This window comes from Colobus angolensis, unplaced genomic scaffold (genome assembly GCF_000951035.1).
Source record: "Colobus angolensis palliatus isolate OR3802 unplaced genomic scaffold, Cang.pa_1.0 Scaffold413, whole genome shotgun sequence".
NCBI classification, from domain to species: Eukaryota; Metazoa; Chordata; class Mammalia; order Primates; family Cercopithecidae; genus Colobus; species Colobus angolensis.
The window spans coordinates 33,464-56,307 of NW_012117522.1; the positions used below are offsets into that span (position 1 = coordinate 33,464).

The 22,844-nt window shown below is 36.7% G+C and overlaps 1 protein-coding gene across 2 annotated transcripts in view; it reads right to left on the reverse strand.

Moving 5' to 3' along the window:
- Nucleotides 1–22,844, reverse strand: part of CLIP4 (CAP-GLY domain containing linker protein family, member 4) — an 85,573-nt gene that overhangs the window by 12,485 nt on the left and 50,244 nt on the right. For both annotated transcript variants that reach the window (XM_011956280.1, XM_011956281.1), the window contains exons 9-14: nucleotides 18,445–18,588; nucleotides 14,509–14,598; nucleotides 13,700–13,843; nucleotides 10,592–10,726; nucleotides 7,192–7,315; nucleotides 3,720–3,784 (exon numbers count right to left, since the gene is read on the reverse strand). In XM_011956280.1, coding sequence (XP_011811670.1) covers nucleotides 3,720–3,784; nucleotides 7,192–7,315; nucleotides 10,592–10,726; nucleotides 13,700–13,843; nucleotides 14,509–14,598; nucleotides 18,445–18,588 — 702 coding nt within the window. The remainder of the gene's footprint in view (nucleotides 1–3,719; nucleotides 3,785–7,191; nucleotides 7,316–10,591; nucleotides 10,727–13,699; nucleotides 13,844–14,508; nucleotides 14,599–18,444; nucleotides 18,589–22,844) is intronic.

Genomic DNA, 22,844 nt, shown 5'->3' on the forward strand with positions numbered 1-22,844 from the left:
GAAAATCCTAAGTTTTAACCTACAAGCCAGATGACCTTATCTATGCACTTGTTGCTTGTTTAGTAAGTGAGGGTAGTAGCTCCTTTATCAGAGGATTTTTATAAGATTAAAAAAATATTATAAATAAAGCAACACCATTTACATTAATGCCAAACAATTAAATACACAGGTATAAAAAAAAAAAAAAATGTAAAAAATATATTAGGCAAATACTTAACCAAAAGAATGCTAGTATAAGATTAAAAAAATATTATTACGAAAGCAACACCATTTACATTAATGCCAAACAATTAAATACACAGGTATAAATCTAACAAAATATGTACAAAGTCTATATGAGGAAAACTATAAAACTCTGATGGAAGAAATCAAAGAAGATATAAATAGAGAGATAGTCCATGTTCATAAGTAAAAAGACTATTAACATGTCAGTTCTTCCCAACTTGATCGATATAGCCAATGCAATCCCAGTGAAAATCCCGGCAAGTTATTTTATGGATATTAACAAACTGATTATGAAGTGTATATACACAGGTGAAAGACCCAGAATAGCCAACACAACACTGAAGAAGCAGATCAAAACCAGAGGACTGACACTACTCAACCTGAAGAATTACTATTAAGCTACAGTAATCAAGACAGTGTGGTACTGGCAAAAGATTAGACAAATAGATCAATGAAACAGAACAGAGAGCCCAGAAACAGCCCCATATAAATTAGTCAACTGATCTTTGAAAAACGAGCAAAGGCCAATTCAATGAAAAAAAAGACAGTCTTTTCAACACATAATACTCCAACAACTGGACATTCACATGTGAAAAAAAAAAAATCTAGATATAGACCTCATATCTTACCCCAAAATTAACTCAAAATGGGTCATAGATCTAAGTATAAGACACAAAACTATAAAACTCCTAGAAGATAACACAGGACAAAAATCAGAGTGATCTTGGGTTTGATGATGACTTTTAGATAAAACACCAAAGCACAATTCATGAAATAAAAAATTGATAACTTGGACTTCATTAAAACTAAAAGCTTCTGCTCTGTGAAATACACCGTTATGAGAATGAAAAGACAAGCCACAGACTGGGGGAAAATATTTGCAAAACACATGTCTGATACATGTTTGGCTATTCAAAATATACAAAGAACAATAAGAAAACAGCAAACAGAATTTAAAAATGAGTGAAAGATGTGAACAGGCACCTCATCAAAAAAGATACAGCATACCGTTGTTGGGACATTGTTTTACGCTGTTGGGAATAAGCAGTACTACAGCTATCATGGAAAAACAGGATGGAGGGTCTTCAAAAAACTAAAAATAGAACTATCATAGAATCCAGCAATTCCACTGCTGGTATATATCCAAAAGAAAGGAAATCAGTACACTGAAGAGATAGCCGCACTCTTACGTTTACTGCAGCACGATTCCCAACAGCCAAGATATGGAATCAACCTAAGTGTCCACCAGTGGATGAATGGAGAAAGAAAATATGGTGTATGTACACAGTGGAGGAGTATTCCACCATAAAAAGAATGAAATCCTGTCACTCGCAGCAACATGGATGGAACTGGAGGTTAACTGAAATAAGCCAGGCACCGAAAGACAAATACCACACGTTCTCACTCAGGTGCAGGAGCTAAAACAGTGGCTCTTGTGAAGGTAGAGTGGAATGATTAACATCAAAGGCTGGGAGGGGTGTGTGGGTGGGAAGGAGGATTAAGAGAGGTTGGCTAACGAGCACAAACATGCAGTTAAATAGAAGGGATAAGTTCTAGTATTCAATAGCACAGGGGGAAAATTATAGTTAATAACTTATTGTATATTTCAAAATAGCTAGGAGAGAAGAATTATAACATTCCCAACACAAAGATCGATGTTTGAGGTGATATCCCAATTACCCTGACTTACTGATTACACATTGTATATGTGCATAAAATTATCACATGTACCCCGAAAATATGTACAACTATGTCAATAAAAAATACAAAAAAAGAGATGGCACATAAACATATGAAAAGATAATCACCATCTGTTACAGACTGAATTGTGTCCCCCAAAAACTCATACGCTGAAGTCCTAACCTCCTAGCATTTCAGAATGTGACTATATTTGGAGATAATTATGGTAAAATGAGGTCATATGTAATTGGAGGTAATTAAGTTAAATGAGGTCATATGGATGGGCTCTAATCCAACATGACTAGTGTCTTTATGAGGAGAAGGGAACACACACACAATGAAAAAGACCACATGAAGACACCAGAGATAGAAGGCCATCTACAAGGCATGGAGAAAGGACTCAGAATAAACCAAACCTGCCAACACCTTGATCTCAGACTTGTAGAGCCTCCAGAATTTTGAGAAAATGAATTTTTGTGTTTCAACCACCCAGTCTGTGGTACTTTGTCACAGCATCCCTAGCAACCAACACACCATCAAACATCTTTAGAAAATCCCAAATTAAAACACGAGGGAATTTCAAATTAAAACAACATACCTATTAGAGGGGACCATAAAATTAACCTTAACAATTATTCAAGGATTGGTATCATACAAATCATTCTTTCACAGATGGTTATCCGTGCAAAAGAAAAAAAAGAAATTAGATCCTTACCACACACAAAATCAATTCTGAGTAAACTGACAAATGGGAAACACAAAAATATCAATCTTTTAGAAAACAACATAAGAAAATATCTTCATAACTTCAATTTTAAGAAAAGATTTCTTAAAACGAAAAGGGCAAACCATAACATGTTTTGCTATTTTGACTACGAGAAATTAAGGAGTTCTGCTAATCTAAAGACACCAAAAATAATAAATAAAAAGATTAAAAGACAAGTAACAACCTGGGCAAGATATTTGCCACACATGAAATTGACAAAATGTTCGTCCCCAAAATACACAAAGAAGCCTACAAATTAATAAGATAAAGACAAACCACCCCCTGAAAATGGGCAAGAAACTTGAACAGGTACTTTATAATACAGGAAAGGCATACTGCCTATAAGCATGAAAATAGGCTCATCCTCATTTGTAATCTAGAAAACGCAAATTAAAACTGTAAAGAAATACCATTTAAGCCCTTCAGATAGGCAAAGACTTCTAAATCAAACAAGGTAAGTACTAATGAGGTGAGGAGCAGCAGAGGCTCCGGTCCATCACAGATACAGTATGCAATACAGACAGACAGGCATTACCTAGGAAGGTGGAGGACATAGGTATCCCATGCCTGGCAATGCTAGAGAAACTTCAAGTGTGCACGAGAACATAGTTTGTAATAGAAAAGAAACAGGATATAACCCAAATAACCATCAATTATGGAATGAATATTTCAATGGAATACTAAATAACCAAACAGCAAACAACCAAAACTAAACACATATTATTTATTGATATATCTATATATGGGTGATAAAAATAAAGAGAATCAAGGGAATAATTAATGTGCAATTCAAGACTCCTCCACCTGAGGATGGGGTATACGAAGAGGGAGGCAGATGCGATGATGAGGTACTCAGGGGTTTCTACAGGTCAGGTCATCATCTTCTTCAGCCAGGGGATAGGTAACAGATGTCTGCTCTACTATTACACAAACTATACAAATACAGTTGACAGACCCTTTTGTATACATATATACCTCACAATAAAAATTTTTCAATAAATGAAAGCAAAGAAATAATGATTAGGACCACAAAACTGTGTAGTCTTACCAGGATAAGAATGGTTCTGTTTATTTGAAGAAATTTCTGAAAGGGTATCCAGGGAATCTGTAACTCTATGAATAAAACAAAGTATACCTCATTAGAAGTAGCTGGTTTTCAGGTTTAAGACTGGCTATCAACTAAGTTTTTCACCCCAATTGTAGTCATTCATTAGACAAATATTTATTGAGTGTCCATTATAAGCCAGGAATGAGCTTCCATCTGGCATGGAAGAAAAACAATAATTAAATAGAAGAGGTTCTCACTATCCAAAGATAATTAGTGTCGAAAAAAATTCAAGTGAATTCACCTAAAATATGGACCTGAATTTATTTCTTTGTAACTTCATCTTCAAAGGTGAAACTAAAAAAATATGAAAATATGTTTATTTTATATTAAACTTAACAAATGTTAGATTAATACTGTGAAAAAAGCACTAATTCTTCAATTGAAAGAAAAATACATTGGCTGAGTTTGTGTGAGTGATTTTTCTGGTAAAACTATATGGCTAATACAATTCAACATCTTTTACTTTATATTTGACTCTAAGCCACAATCATAAAGGTCACTTTCCCGATGGGTTTTCCTTCATTTTTTGATATTCAAATCATTATTTTTAAAAAGTCAATCCTGACAGTCTCATTTCCTTTCAACTGTTTAGTGACCTAAACCTAGGTTTTAGGTTTAGGCAAGCCGTCATTTGTCAATCACTTCCTCCAGCGTATCTTATTACCATCAAGAAATCCTGCAACTCTTGCAATATTTGCAATTTCACATTACAATTCACAGGCATCATTTTTACATGATATACAACATACCACAATGATTGGAGAGACTGATGGACACAAAGAATATGATTTTATGAAGAGGACGGATGTTTGAATGAAGCAGTAACAGTTGAGAGGGAGTGAATTCTAGAAGTAATCAGTTCATTAGTAGTAAGCGCCTAATAATAGTAAGAACTAAGAAAGTGAATACTATGCTTATGAAGATCACTTGAGCAATGTGTCTGTGTGTGTGTGTGTGTGTCTGTGTGTATGTGTGATTAACCTCATCAGTGAGTTTTCTCAGAATTTCTCTAAAGAAGTTTTGACTGAGTCATATATTAGCAGAAGAAAAGGTATTAACTAGGTGAAAGTTGGGCAATAGTAGGTGGGTGTAGAAAGCCATCCAAGCAGAAAAAAATAATGTGTGCAAACATTCTGGGATAGTCCCTGGCTTAAAATTCTTCCATTTTGAAGATCAGTGGTATCTTTCAAGAGTTCCAAAGCTGGTTCAGATTAGAAACTCCTCAAAATCAGGGACCATGTCTGTTTTATTTGCTTATAGAATGCCTAGCACAGCATAAGTGCTAAAAGACACTTAATAGTATTTGATGATGATGAATGAGACAATCAGAAGATGACAGGAAGACAGCTGGATTGAGACAGCAGTTCATTTAGAGACAGCCTTATTTTTTTTTTAAGCAGAGGGTGCTGCTTTTAAATGCACCACCTTAAAGAAAACCAAATAGAAGGCAATCAAAAAAAAAAAAAAAGTAAAAAACGTGTGCTGCAGAAACAAAGCAAGAAAGAAAAGATGAAACCATAAGAAAGTGGCTTTACAATGTAAAGGAGGGGGAAAAGGCTGTTACAGCATAAAACCACTGAACTAGGAATCAGATTGGATCAATATTTACTGTGCCTAAAATATGCCAAACTATGTCCTCTGGGTAATCAAACATGAAAAGCAGAATCCCAGTCCTCATGACTAGGAGACAAACAAAACTTCTAAGAGGCTGCTGCAATGTTTTGATGAAGATATGCCCAAAGTAACATGAGAACACAGAAGACTGACTGGTGACTCAGCATGGATTTTACTCCAAAACCAATTATTTACAAGACATATGCCCTGAAGAAGGTCCCTGAAGCTCTTCTAACCATTATAGGGTTATGGTTAAGGGCATGCATGCTGATACCAGACTACCTGGGTTCAAATCCCCAGCTGGGAGCACAGCACACGTCACCTCTTGTGACTTACTTTCCTCATCTATGGAACATGGTGCCTGCACCACAGGGTTACTGGAGAGCAGTAAACAGGTTAATATATGAAGAGCCCTGCAAACAGACCCCAGCAGGTATAAGCACTATTCATAGTTACTACTTCCTTTTCTTCATTCATAAAATAAATACAAAAAAAAAAAAAAAGAACAAACCATCTAAAAGCAAGGGCTTACAAAAAAAAAATTACAAAGCAACACACCCAGGCTGAGTCCAGCTCCTCAGCTAATTAGCTGTATGACTTTAGCTAAATCACTTATCTCTTTGAAACCTGTTTCTTCATTTGCAAAATGGGAATGATCCTAACAGCTTACAGCTCACAGGGTCTGGGGGGAATTAATGAGCTATGCATCTAAAGTACACTGTACAGAGCCTACCCACTTACTAAACGCTCAACAAATATTTGTGATAGTTATTATTTTCCAGCTTACCTGATCAATATTTATTAGGATCAAATGAAACAACATTTAAGTGAAGATACTTTATAAACTACAAAACACTGTATATTAAATTCTATATCACCATAAATAAGAAGAAAATTACATTAAGTATATCACAGAAGGAAATTAATACTAAACAAATATGTAATGATTCACTAAGAAAAAGAAACCGAGGGAGAAATGGATGTAAAAACTTCAGTTTGCCAGGAGATAGTCACAACAGTCTAGTTGTAAGGGAAAACTAGACAAGACTCCCAGATTGCGATCGTAGTTCTAGTTTCATGAATGTGATGATGCCATGTATGTTATCTCTCATTTAAAGATTAGTCCCATTTCCCATCCACTCGAAGGCATACCAAGCGACTTCTTCCAGAGCATAAGAGAAGCCATTTCACATAATGATATCTGGAATTTTATGAGGACTTTGTTTCTGCTCAACTTATTTTTTAAAACGAGATGAGGTGGTATGAAAGATACTATCTTAAGAAGAAACACCAAGGAGGTATATTATATAAAAATCCTTGAAGCTTCACTTCCCCCAAAGATCTACTGCCTATCTATTTTTGAAAACTAAAGAAATCAGAGGAAAAAGCCATTTTGGTTCCATTAGGTTTGTAGGAGAATGAATGGGGTGCCTGCTGGCAGGAAATTTAATGTAGTTAGGATGTGACTGAAGCAATCAGAGAGCATTTTTACTTTTGTTTGCATGACAGATTAAGCTTGCTGCTCTCACTGTTCTTAGCTCCAAACGCCACTTCTAATAGCCTACACATACTCACAGGATTTGCAAATGAGGAATAAAGGAGGTTTTTAAAATTGCAAATCCTCAGCAAAGCAAATTTAGCTTTCCATGAGCCTTCTCTCTGAAGGTGGTTGGTTAACCCCTTGAAAGAAGACACGAGCTACGATCAGAGCATGTCTTTAATATAAAATTAGTGTCTCTATTAACCACTGCAAATTACAAAAAGTTTCTGTAAATAAACATAAATTTTATTCTCTCACCTTTGTACCCTGGATGGGGGAGCAAATATTCCATATCTTGGAGAACAACTAAAATACTGCACACCTCCAACTGAACCATCATTCTTGCCATGGGGTTTTTCAAGCTCTATACCATACCAATATCCTAGAACATGAATATTGCATTTTAAAAGCATCTGTACTTTATCCAAAACTGTTATGCTACTATATAAAACCAAAGTCTAGGTGGTTTAACATTTCCATAAATGACCAAAATGAGGGAAGATCATGATACTCATTAAGATCTCAAATGATAAAACTGTAAACTCTGAAAATTCAAAAAGTGAACAGGAAAAACATTTTTCAAGTATAATTGCAGAGTAGTACATTAAAGGAGGAAAATAAAATGCACAAACACAAATTTGGCAAGAATTGGCAACTGTGCAAACAGTATATGACCAAAATATATCTAAAAGCTGCAATGAAAAACTGTTCTTGACTCGGTAATATAATGTGTTTCAGTGAAAGAAATGAAACATAATATTGAGATTGAACAAAAATATTATAGAAAATACCACTAGACATCATGGTGAGTGCTTTTTCTTTTTTCTACTCAAGATAAAAAGAAAAATCTTTTTTTACCTAAATATAAGGTTTAGGTTAGCTAATAGAATTATTTTAAAGACTTTTTGTATTTAAAAGGAACTATTCTGAAGGAAATAACAGGATTTCCTTTTCTAAAGAGCCTAAAATTAAAGTAGCAAGGTTGCTTTAAATGTGGTTTTACCCAATACAAGGTAACACATAATCCTAAAATAAGGATTTTCGAATTGAGGGTGCCTCAAGACCAATTAAAAGTATCTAATAGTCCATTTATTTGTGATTTAAAAGGAGTGTACAGTAGTAATTGTATTTGGTCTCTTATAATCAGTATCAAGTAAAAAACAGGGGCATAGATATCAAGAAACTTATTACAAATTACAAAAATAGTGTTTCTTCCAGATTACTAGTTCAAAGAGTTAATTATATGCCTTCTAAAAAACCAACTCACAAGTTCTTAATTTTTTCCTCTATGTATAAAAAGATGATACCTGAGTCCATTTCCTATTATGTAATACAAGTAATGTCTACAAAACTATTGTTAAGCCATACTAACGCTCTGAAAATAGGTCATCACATTTCCGAATGTCCTAAACCAGGTTAGTCTGGTTGCCACTGTTACTTCTCAGTGCTACAGTTACAATTTTCCAAGTTTTACTTGCTTCTGCCTTTTATGCTTTCCTATATAATTTTTGCATTTTCCCATTTTAATTTACCATATAATTACTAATGTTAACCATGTAACTCTTGGAAACATGTAACATACAGTAGAAATACATATGGCAAGTGTTAACAATAAAGACTACACCTTGGCAGTGGTGTGGTATTGACATCTTGCCATTTAAATGTTAATTTTCTTTCCAAGGTGTCTCTGTTAAAAAAAATGCTGATGAGATTAAATACGACCTCTCTCAAATCTAGATCTTATAACCTCCAAATACTGAAGATATTACCACTGTTCTGCAGCAGTGATTAATTTTTGATACAACTACTTCCTTACAGGACAGAACGTTTTTAACAAAAAAGTTTCTATCTTTTATTATATTTGCTTACTACTTCCCAAATTTCTAAATGCTTTATATCAGGAATTTCAAAATGGAAATCAACCTAAAATGAAGAATTATATCCAAAGAACCAAACCATTTTATCTTGGTTTAATATCATCAGAGAAAGGGAACTCAAAAGACATACGGTAATTGTAAAAAAATAACCTACCTGTGGGAGTAAGTTTTTATTTGAATCCTATATTAAGCATATCCTAACTAATCTCAATTACTACCTGGAGACCTAAGAAAGTCATGAATTATAAAACACCTAACTCAAATCAAGCAGCTGGCTTGCAATTAACTGTAAGTGGTATTAGTGAAACCAGACTGTGTTGGGAGACAGTCACCTACGGTCCTGTCATGTTTCTGCATGTCTTACGGGTAGAGGCCGTGACTACTTTTGTTCTAGACTACCTTTTCATAAACGTCTCTGTAGGGGACAGCCCTGGAGGACAGAGATAGCATCTCCCACCAGAGCAAATGGCAGGCATGTGTACAATAAGTTCAGTTTAAAGATTCAGATTCCCTAAATTCTGGGGTCCTCTCCTGGAACAAAAAAACACTGGCTGTGCAGGTGACACCTGGCTCACTCGCTCTCACCCTGTGAGAACTGGCACTAAGGGAAAATTCAAGAAGATGCTGATACTCTGGCTACTGCTATGACTGTGAGTACTAGAGTGCTTTGTCTCAAACTTGTGATGACTCTAGTACTCACAATATCTGCCACCAACATCTATGAAACTGTGGCAGGCAAATTTGTTAGCTTGCAAATAGGGTAAAATCTCAGATCCCTCATAGTTCTTGGCTAAACGCTACAAACTTTTTAAAAAAAAATCAATGTTCTAGATAACCTTTTCCTAAAATACTGCAATGCCACCATGTGTTAAAATAGCATATTGCTATTTAAAATATACAAACTTGTTTTTGTTCAACCGACTTCTGTTTAAAATTATTAATCACTGACAATACAAAACAAAGTAAACCGGCCGGGCACAGTGGCTCACACCTGTAATCCCAGCACTTTGGGAGGCCGAGGCGGGCAGGTCACCTGAGTTTGGGAGTTCAAGACCAGCCTGGCCAACATGGAGAAATCCCATCTCTACTAAAAATACAAAATTAGCTGGGCGTGGTGGAACATGCCTGTCATCCCAGCTACTCGGGAGGCTGAGGCAGGAGAATCACTTGAACCCAGGAGGCAGAGGTTGCAGTGAGCCGAGATCATGCCATTGCGTTCCAGTCTGGGCAATGAGAGCAAAGCTCCATCTCAAAAAACAAAAATAGAAAGTAATCTTTACTTTTGGAAACACAATGTTAAGTATAGATTGGAATGAATATATAAATACACAAACACGTATTTTTAAGAGCCCCCCCAAAAAATGTATTTGAGCTCTTTTGTGTGCTTTCCTCTGCAAGCCACTCTGATAAAAAGGTATACAGTCAACTCATTATTTACTACTTATTTTAAAGACTATCCTTAGCAAAAATCTAACCCTAAAATGTTTGCCTGTCACTTAGCACACCCAGCAATCAGTAGGAGTAAAACTGGAGAATGACAACTAATTTTTAACACTGACCATTTAAAACACAAGTGGCAAGACAAAAATGTATGGGGAACCATCCACCTGAGTAAACACGGTCTGAGTTTTCATCATCGTTTCACATTTTCTGTGCTATAGCTGCCATCCATAAAAACTGTTCATCAAGATTTCTCTACAATTAAATTCTATTTACATGTAAAATTTTAAACCTTTTGTATTCTAAAGAATTCAAGTTAAGCCAATACGCAGATGAGTTACCTGGAGCGAAGTTTGTTGTCCCAAAGAACCTAATGGTGCCCAGTCTCTGTCCTACCACTAACACTCTCTCTCCGGGGCGGAGCTCCCCCTCACAACGGCTATTATTTGCTGTAGATGTTGCTGAGGAATTCAAACCTGTTTAAGTCGGGGAGGGACACGGGGGCAGGGCAGGAAAACAGGAGAAAAAACAAAGGGAGAAAAACTCAAAAAGCACATTAGCCAAAAAAATCACACTAGGTATTCTAACTAGTCTAGTTAGTTGGTGATCTTAATATCTGACGCCTTTCATCACATAAGTCATCTACAGTCGTGTTTCTCATGTGTGAGGTCAAGTTACTCAAAGGAAATGTGAAGAGTTTCCTGGGAAAATTACTGCCATGGGAAATTCACAAAACCTTATCCCTGGTAAAGTACCAACTCTGCCAATATTGCCTGCAGCATTTCTACTAGAAGAGGGGTCACAGCAAACTGTTTCTGCAAAGAGCTGGACAGTAAATATGTTAGGATTTGCTAGCCATACCTCTGCCACAACTATTGAACTCTGCCATTGCAGCACGGAAGTAAATATAGACAATACATTTTTTAAATGTGCATGGCTGGATTCCAAACAACTTTACAAAAACAAGTGGTAGGTCAGATTTTGCCCATGGGCCATAGTTTGCCAATTTCTATTCTACTAAAATACTAGAATTATATTATTAATAGTTCACTTAGACTCAGTGTAAATTATATTAAAAGTCATGTGATTTGACTTTTTCTTTTTTTTAAGAAACAGGGTCTCACTGTATTAACCAAGCTGGTCTCAATCTCCTGGGCTCAAGCGATCTTCCCACCTCAGCTTCCCAAAGTTCTAGGATAACAGGCATGAGCCACTGTGACCAGCCAAAGGTAGCATGATTTGAAGGTTAAATTGCTATATGGTCCCAATTATCCTAAATTGATTTTGTTATTAAGAACAAAACCACTGCCCTCTCAACTTGATTCATTCAAAACTAAACCTTGAAATGCCCACTATTAAACATAGAAGTCCTAGAGAAATATGATCTAAAAAGCTGTTCAAATATAACAGCTGAAAGAGAAGAGGTGGGCGCTTGAGCCTTGTCCCGTCACTACATAAACAGAGATTTGAAGAGCTGCCATCTGAGAGGGAGTAGAGAACTCTGGAGGAGGGCATGGGATGGAGGATAAGTCATATTGTGAAAAAAGAAGAGACCAAAAACACAGCAACTAAACAAGGAACATAACCCCATGGAGAAGGTCTGGATTATACCAGTAAGTCCTAGGCCCTCACCATAACTATTATTCTACAGCACTTCATAGTTTATAAAGTGCTTTTCCTAAAAATTATACTGAAAAATAAGATACAAACTCAGGAATTAACTAAGACACACTTGTCAACAGCCAGTAAGTGGTACACCTAGATTAAAACCAAGACTCAGTGACCAGAAATCCTCAGGCCCATCTCCTTGTTGCCTGTAGACAATGAACCAAAGATGGCAAGTTCAACAGTGGGACACAGGCTAGGCATGATGGCTCACGCCTGTAAATCCCAGCACTTTGGGAGGCCAAGGTGGGAGGATCACGTGGGTCGAGGAGTAGAAGGCTGCAGTAGCTATGATTGCAACACTGCACTCCACCTGGGTGACAGAGCAAGACCTTGTCTTTAATAAAAGAAAAAAAAAAAGTAAAAAACAATGGGATATGATGAGGCTGAAGTCCCTACCTTTCCCATTCTCCAAATCCTTTATTTCTACTCTTCTTTCTCTAATTTTTTAACCTAACTTTCCATTATTGTTCGTTCTCTACAGTCTACATCTCCCTCAAATGCAAATCTATAGAAAAAGTGGAATATCTACTCACTCGAGAAACATGTTTTAAGTAAATGTCTCTGGGGTTCCCAACACAGACTTTCCCATATCTCCCATTCTCTGCCCATTTCCCTCTTTGAAAGGTCCTCTTTCTCACTCTGATCACTTTCTTCATCTTCACTATTAAGTCAACATAACTCTCAAATTTATTTTTTAAAAGGTAAATATATAGGCATGCTAGACTACTTTGTTTAGAAGGTTAAAAAAAAGTAATTCCATACCCACATATAAATTTTAAAATCAAGTAAATGTCAAAAGCGCAAAGGCCAAATGAAGGGGGCCTTAAAACGTGAATGAAAGTCAGACAAGCAGGACGGCTGTGTCAGCACTGTACCTTCTCACCTCTGCTCCTCACACCATAAACACAAACTGGTGGGGGTATGGAGAGAGGAAGCCCTTTAGAGAATAAATACTCCAGGCAAACAATTTCAGGCAACACTTTCAGGTTCTCTACTTTTAGGGTCCCAATGTTTAGGCTTTATTATATCAATGTTATTGTTGATGGGAAAAAACCTCCAAAACTCTCAAGTATTTTTTTAAAAATCTGTCATGAACATTTTCCATACTAAAATGTTGGTTCAGTACAAGTACTATTAAAAGAAGTACTAAAAAAAAAAATCTGGTAATAAAGAGGTTCATGAAGAACAATTTTTGCCAAGATGGCTTTTGCCTTTCCGGACAAGTTCACTGTATAGGCAGCAAACAAGTGAACTGCAACAGACGAAATCTATGTCATTTCAAAAGGAAGTCTGATAAAGCGTTTTACGTATCTTCACAAATAACTGAAGAAATGTGGACTGAGTGAGATTATGCAGGTTCACGGCTAGTTAAAAAGCCGTCTCAGAACTGGCTGGTATTGCCATCCTGGGAGAGGACCCTCTGACCTTCTCCTAGGTTTTAAGCAAACATAGTTTTAAAACAACCACTTGAATAAAAACAGAGAACGCATGCTTTTTAAATTCTGAAGATGACACAAAGGCCTATGAAGAGGCTAAATTCAGATGAGGTGAAACCACTAAGAATGAATTACATGAAAATAAATGCAAAGTCTTATATGTGACACAGCAAAACGAAGAGACCTTAAGGCTTAAGGCTCAGGGGGAGGTGGGGGAAGAGTAAAAGTAGTTCAATCTGATTGAAGTAAAGAGTTCCTTCTACACATTTAAAAAGAGCAAATCTACTTACAAACAAACCAAGATAAAAAACACCAAGAAAGCCTGGTTGAAAAAGCCATAGATACCAGCACTGGCTCTGGATGAAAGGGAAGGGCTTTTGCTCATTGTCTTCTTGTTACTGCTGATTGCATTCTGTTTCTTGGGGTAGCTCTGTCTGTGTTCCAAAGAAGATGTAGAGGAGCAGCTGCTGACAGATCCAAGCAGGGCGACTGCAACAGATAAAGAAAAAGAACGTGTCAAACTGCGGAAAATAAGATGTGGACCAAGAAGCAGCTCATCGAGGCAAATCTTTCTGAAACTCTTGATTTATAACTTCCTCAATTATGGATTAGATCACAATCTTATATAAGAGGTGTCACCACATCAATTGATGTAAACTGACTACTTAATCTAATGACCATCACTCACCTCTCATCTTAGATGACATAGAGTCCCATCTTATTTATACAGAAATTAAACATGATATTAGTATGTTTTAAGGCAACAAAAGCTTAATATTAAGACGTTTTGAGTTAAACCAGGAGGCAAGTAGGAATACTCATACTCAATTCATCTAATGATTTGATAGCTAAAGGCAAATGAAACGTTTGTGTAGACCCATCTATATTATGGAATTTCCTTTTATTTTCTTAAATCTAGTAGTTATCTAATTCAAGTAAGACAAAAGAATCATAGTACAGTGTTTTACACACACAAAATATAATGTGCATAGCTTAGTATGAGCTGCTTCAGTGATTTCCAAGTTTAGTTTTTACTGTAATTTCTCCCTTACCAACTTTAAAACTTAACCTCCATATAAACTGTTTTCCGACTATTAATTTAAAGTTCCATCAAAAGTTCAATTTTGAGAAACAGAGGTTACAAGGTATATTACCGTCTTTCTCTGTCACAGTTTTCAGTTCTTCCCCAGGAGGCAATGAAAGTGTTGACCCAGAAGCACTATCTTTTTTTGATGTCATTAATCCTTGGACGCAAAAATGAAACACTTTCAGCAAGAATTTTAACATTAAAATTTTTAACATTAAGAATTTTAACATTAAATGTAAAATGTACTTTTTAAAGTACATGCATCCCTCATTATCTGAGTCTTACTCACTTTTGAAAACATACTGGATAACAACTGCACAGATATATGAGGACATGTTTTAGTATAAATACTAGCATATGAGAAGGAGACAATAACAGTGGCTACAAAGATAAATTAATGTCTCATCAAGATGATCACATTCTGAGATGGGTCCTGAGGGACAGGTCAGATTTCTTCCTGAGAATACTGGCCGTATGGTCAGGAAGAGCTGAGGGCAGGCATTCTGGATGAACAAAAAGAAAATCTTAAGGAAGGACGCAGAAAATGGTGAGTAGCTTGGCTGGACTAGAGTACTTCCGGAATGTAGGAGAAGCCAGACTAGACAGACAGGTCACAGCAACACCTCAGAGGGGGTGACAGTGCCCAGCTAAGGACTGAGAACTCTTCTGCAAAGAAGGAACCTCTGCTGGGCTTTGAAAAGGAGCACTGGCATGAACAAAGTCTAGTCAAATAACACTCTCCTGACAGCAGGGCTGCAATGAAACCACAGCGGGAGAGGCTGGAAGCAGGGACCAGTCAGACGTTATTAGCATAGTCCAGCCATTAGAGCCTGAACTCCAACAGCAGAAACTGAATGAAGAGGGTGCAGAGGAGACATTTTATGAAGGCAACCTGAAGAGGACATTTTTATTTTTCATTATATTTTTCAGTTATAAAATATTTTCTTTAAAGTTTTTATACAAGTAATACAAGGAGATTCCTTGTACACTTTGGGTTTCCTCCAAAGGTAATATTTTGCAAAATTATGGCATAGTAAGTATGTCAACCAGGATATTGGCAGTGATACAATTCACCAGTCTTAGATTTCTACAATTCTGCTTGTACTTATTTGTGTGTGTGTGTGTGTGTGTGTGTATACACACATGGGTGTATCTTTGGTTCTTTTTCATATCTTCTATTTCTTGGCTGAAACTTTCTTTTCATTTGTTTCAATAGTGTTCACGTTTTATTTTATTTTTTTTAAGAAACAGTGTCTTGTTCTGTTAGCCAGGCTGTAGTGCAGTGGCACAATCATAGCCCATTGCAGCCTAAACTCCTGGACTCAAGCGATCCTCCTGCCTCAGTCTCTGGAGTAGCTGGGACTACAGGTGTGCACCACAATGCCCAGCTACACCCTTAATTCTTAGAGTGTGGTTATATTACTTAAAATCTTTATGTGTTCATTGCAATGGCCATGTAGTCTCGAAGCTGCTATGCTTGGACTGTCTTTTTCCTTGTAAGAGGTGTTGACTTTCCTGGTTTTTCATATTTCGGGTAATTTTAAATTGTATCTCGTGTCTTTTGAATATTATGTATGGACACTGGAATAGGTCGTGTTTAAATCCTATGGAAGATGTTGATTGTTGCGTTTTAGCAGGCAGTCCACCCATGTAGGCTCCAGGCGGAAGCTCCTGACCACCCTCTGCGCACTGCGGTTCCGATGCCTCTACAGTGCTGTTTGAATTTGTCTCATGTGCTGTGCAGCCCAGTAGTCAGGCTGGGACCCAAGCAGTGGTCTACCAAGGAGACCAAAGGCTTTGGTCAGATCCATGCATACACCACTTGCAAGAAGACCTAGGAGTTCACAGCGAAAATTGTGAGGCCTCTTTCTTGAGTCCCCTCTTCTCCATGATTTCCCTGATACTTCCTGCTCCTGGGCATCCCTTGTTGGTATTCTGAGTAGAATGTCTAAGCTTTAGCTTCCTTGCTCTGTCATACGATCCTGAGACTGATTGTGCCTCTGGGGCCAAGCAGTGAGAAAACAGAAGAAAAACCAGTGGGGATTCCATCTATGTCCTTGGACCAAAGTTTCTCTGGTCAGAGACATGGATTTCCCTTCCTTGGGGTTTCAGGTGCCTGCCCATCCACAGCTGCCCATCCATATCATGGAGGATTGCCTGGGGACTGGATGGAAGAGAAACAAGGGAAAGAAAAGGCAAACAAGAAAAACAACAGGCAATTTCATCCACATTCTATCTAATAGGAGACCCCTTTTCTGCTCCTCAGACCAGAAATAGAGGGGGCTTCTCTTGGAGCTTTCTGTCTATATTTACTGTATACTTCTGGGCTTCAGGTTAAAAGGATGCTACTTATAATAGCATCAAAAAGTATGGAGTACATACCAATAGACCTAACAAGGCAGATACAAAATATCTGTAGAAAAAAATTACACAATTTTGTTTGGATATTTTCAAAGGGCCTAATTAAATAGAAAGATATTCTAAACTCATAATTTAAAAACTGACTATTGTAAAGATGTCAGCTCTTTCCACACTGATTTAAGCTTTAACTAAAATATCAGTTAAAACCTCAACAGAATTTTTAAAACGAAACTTAACAGTTCATTGTAAACTGTATATAGAAGTGTGATTTATAGGCCGGGCACGGTGGCTCAAGCCTGTAATCCCAGCACTTTGGGAGGCCGAGACGGGCAGATCACAAGGTCGGGAGATCGAGACCATCCTGGCTAACATGGTGAAACCCCGTCTCCATAAAAATACAAAAAACTAGCCGGGTGAGGTGGCGGGCACCTGTAGTCCCAGCTACTCAGGAGGCTGAGGCAGGAGAATGGCGTAAACCCGGGAGGCAGAGCTTGCAGTGAGCTGAGATCCGGCCACTGCACTCCAGCCTGGGCGACAGAGCAAGACTCCGTCTCAAAAAAAAAAGAAGAAGTGTGATTTATAAAAGCCCAAAACAGGCAAGACAATGATCAAGAATGTGATAAGAGGCTCTCCACTACTGGACATCAGGACTTATTTTTAAAAACTACTTACTATGGAGTGCAATACTGACACAGGGACATTCAAATAGCCCAGCGGAACAGAATATAAAGGCCAGCCCAATTCTTGGACAAATTCCTTTCATCCTGGTAGAAAGCTTTCCACTTCAAGTATTTACAAATTAGCAAGTATTTATTGAGCACCTACTTTGTGCATTGCTACAGTGAAAACAACACTACAATTTGCTCTCATCGTTCAGTTAAAGTTTGAAATTTTGCTGAGAGAATAGGACACTTGCACAAATAAAGCAATCAGAGGACAAAACCCAAGATAACAAATAACAATTGGGTAGTATGGGTAAAAAGTACATACAAAGTTAGGGAATGAGGAGATTAAAGTGAATTGGAGTTATCAAGAAAGCGTTCATGGAGAAACAGGATAGGAATAAGAAGTCGAAAAAATTGTGAGGACCTCAAAAGGCAGAAGTCAAATTACTGCACCCAGATAAATAGCATGAGACAAAGTATGAAGGGAGGAGTGAGAAAACGTACGTAAAAGACAGGGAAGAGATACGATAAACTGTAGCTCACCCACAGAAGCCGTGCAAGACTCTATCAATAAAGAAAGAGAGCCGCAACTGCTAGTTTCAGGAGTCAGAACTTTTTTCTGGTAAAAGAGAAGTTACTAAACATCCTTCAATAGGCAAGGAGCCTAAAGCTAGTTTTGTTCCATAAAAGTTTGATGAAAGTATGAAATCTAGCTTTGAGGATAGATTATGTGTGATAAAAGTATGGAGACGGTAAGGGGAAAAAAGGAAGGAACAAATCTGAAATACACTTGTTAGGGACTGAAGTCATTAAAATTGAGGTTTAAAAACACATAAGGATGCAGGTTTTATTAAATTCAGGTTTCACAGTTGGCTAACAAAAAAAAGTGAAGCAATCTAAATAGTAGGAATTCTACAAATAAAATTAAAATACTGAAGCAGAACTAAAATACCGAATAACTTTGTGGTTTGACCTACCAGTATTTACTTTGGACGTTACATGAGCTATGTCAATTTTCTGGGACCTGATGAGAGGGACAGCAGCTTTTGTAGAAGGAGTGTGTGCTATATTCTTCCTTCGATCTTTTGCTTTACTTATCTTTGAAAGAGGTGCAAAAATACCTAAGGGAGAATGCAGAATTTTAGTGTTAAACAGTTAAAACATTTCAAATAAAGGAACGAGTACAACTAATTAGTAATATAAATCTTTAATATAAACCTTTAATGCCCACCGTATGTCCTATGATGAGAGGGAAAAAAATGTAAGACACAGTACTTGCCCTCAAAGAGCTTACAGTCTAGTTTTCGAGACTAACCACACATCAATAATGTAAGAACCACATTTCAGTTGTTAAGTGAAATTCAGGAGAAAGAGAAATGAGTAAAGGTAATATTAATAGTTTTCTATTATTTCTAAGCATTTGGCAAATAATAGTGAGCTATAGAGCATAAAAACCTATTCTTCCATGCCAACTTATATCTCCTTTGGAAGTTATATTCATCCCACATTATAGCTTTTTATGTCCATGTCTAATCTCTCTTCCAGACTAACACCTTTAAAGACAAAATTTAAATGTTACTTAAGTCTGCATTCCCCCACTGTACCTAATTACAGTGTGTTACACATAGCAGGGATAAAATAAAGCTTTCTGACTATAAAATATAATCTTCCTAAAAGGCCTGGCTCTCAGGTCCTGACAACTGGAAACAATACAGTGTGCACTGGGGAGGGTAGCGGCAGGGGCAGGGGGTTGCCTATCTGCAGCAGTTGGGAGTACAAAATTCCATCAAAAAGGAGTTTATCCACACAATAAAATAACCAGTATAAGAAGAATGCACTGACATTAAAGATAGTGAATATAGACTATAAATACCAAGATAATCTGGCTAAGATATTTAAAAAGTGAAAATAAAGCCATAATATATTACACTCGTTCATTGAGTGTTTACAATCTAGCAAATATACATTGTGACTAAAATGGAATATATTAAAAACAACTTGTTTTAAAGCAGGGTAGAAATGCTCGAGACTCTATAAGAAGTAGTGCTTTGTTAATAACTAAAAAGTACCAACTCCACTACTTTTCTGCTAATCTTAAAATTCTCTCCCACCTCCAAGTCCATACTACTTTATCCTGATTTTCCTATCTTTTTTTTAACTTATTCACAATGTTCTCTCTTCTGTCTCCTATCTATGAGATTTTCCATGACTTTCTATTCTTTCTCTAAATTGTTTTCCTTCCCTAACACATACACACATACACACACACACACACACACACTCTCTCTCTCTCTCTCTCTCTCTCTCTCTCTCTCAAGCTTGGTGATAATGATGATGATTACAACCAGTGTTGGCAAGGGTTTGATGACAGAAATTATTTTATACCCTGGAAATGTAAATTTGTATGATCTTTTTAGAAAACAAAAATCTTGACCTAGTCCACTTCATAGAATTTTAAAGAAATAATTATATTTAACGGTACTGACAAAGGTTACAAGGTTTCATCTGTATACTAAAAGAAAAAAATACATTTCAAAAGCTGCCACAATTTCTAGTTTACTACAATGACCCAATCACACTTCTGGAAATGAATCATGAGAAAATACTCTAAATAGGAGGAAAAGGTTGTATATCTCAATATGTCATCACTATAATATTATTCATAAGTAGGAGAAAACATACTTGTCTGCCAATATGATGAATGAATTAACTATATCCATAAACCACTATATCATTATAACATTATAAGACAATAAAGATTATGTAGAAATATATAAAAATATGAAAAGTAAATCAGGCCAGGCGCAGTGGCTCACACCTGTAATCCCAGCCCTTTAGGAGGCCAAGGCAGGCAGATCACCCAAGACCAGGAGTTTAAGATCAGCCTGACCAACATGGCAAAACCCCATCTCTACTAAAAATACAAAAATTAGCCAGGCACAGTGGTGCGTGCCTGTAATCCCACTCGGGAGGCTGAGGCAGGAGAATCGCTTGAACTTGGGAGGCCACTGCACTCCAGCCTGGGCGACAGACAGAGAGACTGTCTCAAAAAAAAAAAGGAAATCAAAAAAATTAAGTTATATATTTGATTACACTGTAACATTTGTGAAAAATTGTATGTGGAAATACAGGCAGCAGGCAGGATTGGAAGAAACCTAAAATCAACATTTATAAGAGAAGTCAGGCTATGGAGTATTTTTCTAATTTGTTTGATTTGTGTCATTAATGTCATAACAATGTTCAATAAATTATGTTTTTCTTCATCTCAGGGAAAACGTGTGATTTTTTTGGACAGCAGCAAGTTGAAGGGCCAAAGTCTAGATCGGGGATCAGTCACTGAAGGACACTTTTCAGTATTAGTAAATCCTCTTACAATTATCAAAAGAGAAGGGCAGCCCTCTCCATCTTTTCGTACCTTGTCTTCAGCTTCCACTGACCATAAAATGTTTCTCTTCTGAGCAAGCCCCATCATTTGGTGAATCTTCCCGCTAACAAAGTGGGATGGGGTAGAGGGCTAAATTAATTGGAGTGGGGAGAGGAGAGACTGCTGGAGGCAGCTGTGTTGGGTGGAATTGTCAAGGCTGTGGTATGTTGGTTTTCTCTTTTTTCTTTTCTCCTTTGATTATATAAGAGCTATTTCATTTTAACTTATTATGGTGATCACACAGGCAAAAAAAAAAAGGAGAGAAAATGTACCTCTTTTACTGGAATAATGTTTATGATTATAAGTGAACAAGGTATTTTTATCAATATGAAGGCAACCTTGGCTGATATAACCTCTATCATGAATACTGACACCTCTACTTCACTATAAATAATAAATATATTTTCTAACAAAAAAAATCTCACCAGGAAATTTCTGTAAGCTAAAGTATATTTGTGTATTAAACATTTAATTCTATGGCTTAGAAAGATTTCCTCAGTATATAAAACCTCATCTATATAGTTTGCATTTTTCTTATTTTTTTTTTTTTTATTAACCAAAGCATTTCAGAGAACCAAAACTAAATGTAAAGCAATGACTGGATGCATAGTATACGGGCAGCCTCTATTACTCAGTTACTCAGGCTAACTGAATTATTGATAGGATTTTTCTCAAATCTCGACATGTAACTGTAAGGCTTAACTGAAAACAAACACATGATGAAGAATTATTTGGAAAGACAAAAATAACAAATTTCCAGATAAACATGGCCCACTGAACACAGCTTTAACTCCAATTCTTCTTCTCCAACCCCCACTAAAATATCGGTAAGGAATAAAAATGGTATGAACTCTGAAGGAAAAAAAAGAAAAGGAGAAAAAATACTAAAAGCTTCCTAGAAGGAAGAAAGGGTCAAAAATAGAAGATGGAAAAACCTCTACCTACTTTTTGTTTTTTCTTTTTCATTTTATACTAAATAATCTGTACAACAATACTTCAAAACTTCTGAACAGCAACACTGGAAGCTCAGGATAGTAGTTGGTAAACTATGGCCCAACAGCCATATCCTGGCTACTGCCTGTTTATTGGTCAAGTTTTATTGAAATGTAGCCACATCCATTTGCTTACACACTGCCTATGGCTGCCTGTTTACTACGACAGCAGAGCTGAGTAGCAGGTGCACCAGAAAGTGCAGAGCCCACAAGGCCTAAAACATTTACTATGTGGCCCCTTACAGAAAAAGTCTGTCAAACTCTACCTGAGACGCTAGAGTATCTCCTTAAATATACTCAGAGAATATGAAATCCAACCTAACATTCCTTATCCCAAATTATCGCATGAAGTATGAGGGGAGAAATCAACGTGTGTTTAGAACAGAAGGACTCAACACATTTACTCCTCATGAGTCCTTTGTCAGAAAGCTACTGAAGGACATCCTATACCAAAAACAAGTCAACCAAGAAACTGTTACAATGGGTTTCACATTCTCTCCGTATATTTAAGGTAATACTCTATTGTCTCACGTAGAGCACTAAATCTTTCTCGTCATAGTACGAACTCACTAGATGTCTCGAACTGGAAAAATCAAGAAAGATTCATGTAAATATATGATTTACAAATACAGATATTAATATCAGATGATACAGCTAAGAGTTGAAAAAGTTCTTGCTTCTAAGGAGCAGGATTCGAGGGCAGAGAAAAACAAGCTAAGAGAGAGTTTTGTAATAAGCCTTGCCAAACAATCTGACTTTAGTAAACCAAGTATATGTATTCACTTTGGTAATTATTAAAAGACATAAAAATAATACCACCCAAGTATTAAAACTTATCATCTTCTACAGTTAAAAAATCTAATACGTATGAGAATTAACAGAGGAATAGAACAAAACAATCCTGAAATATACCATAGCATTGATAAGAACTTAATCTATAATAAAAGCAGTACAACAAGCC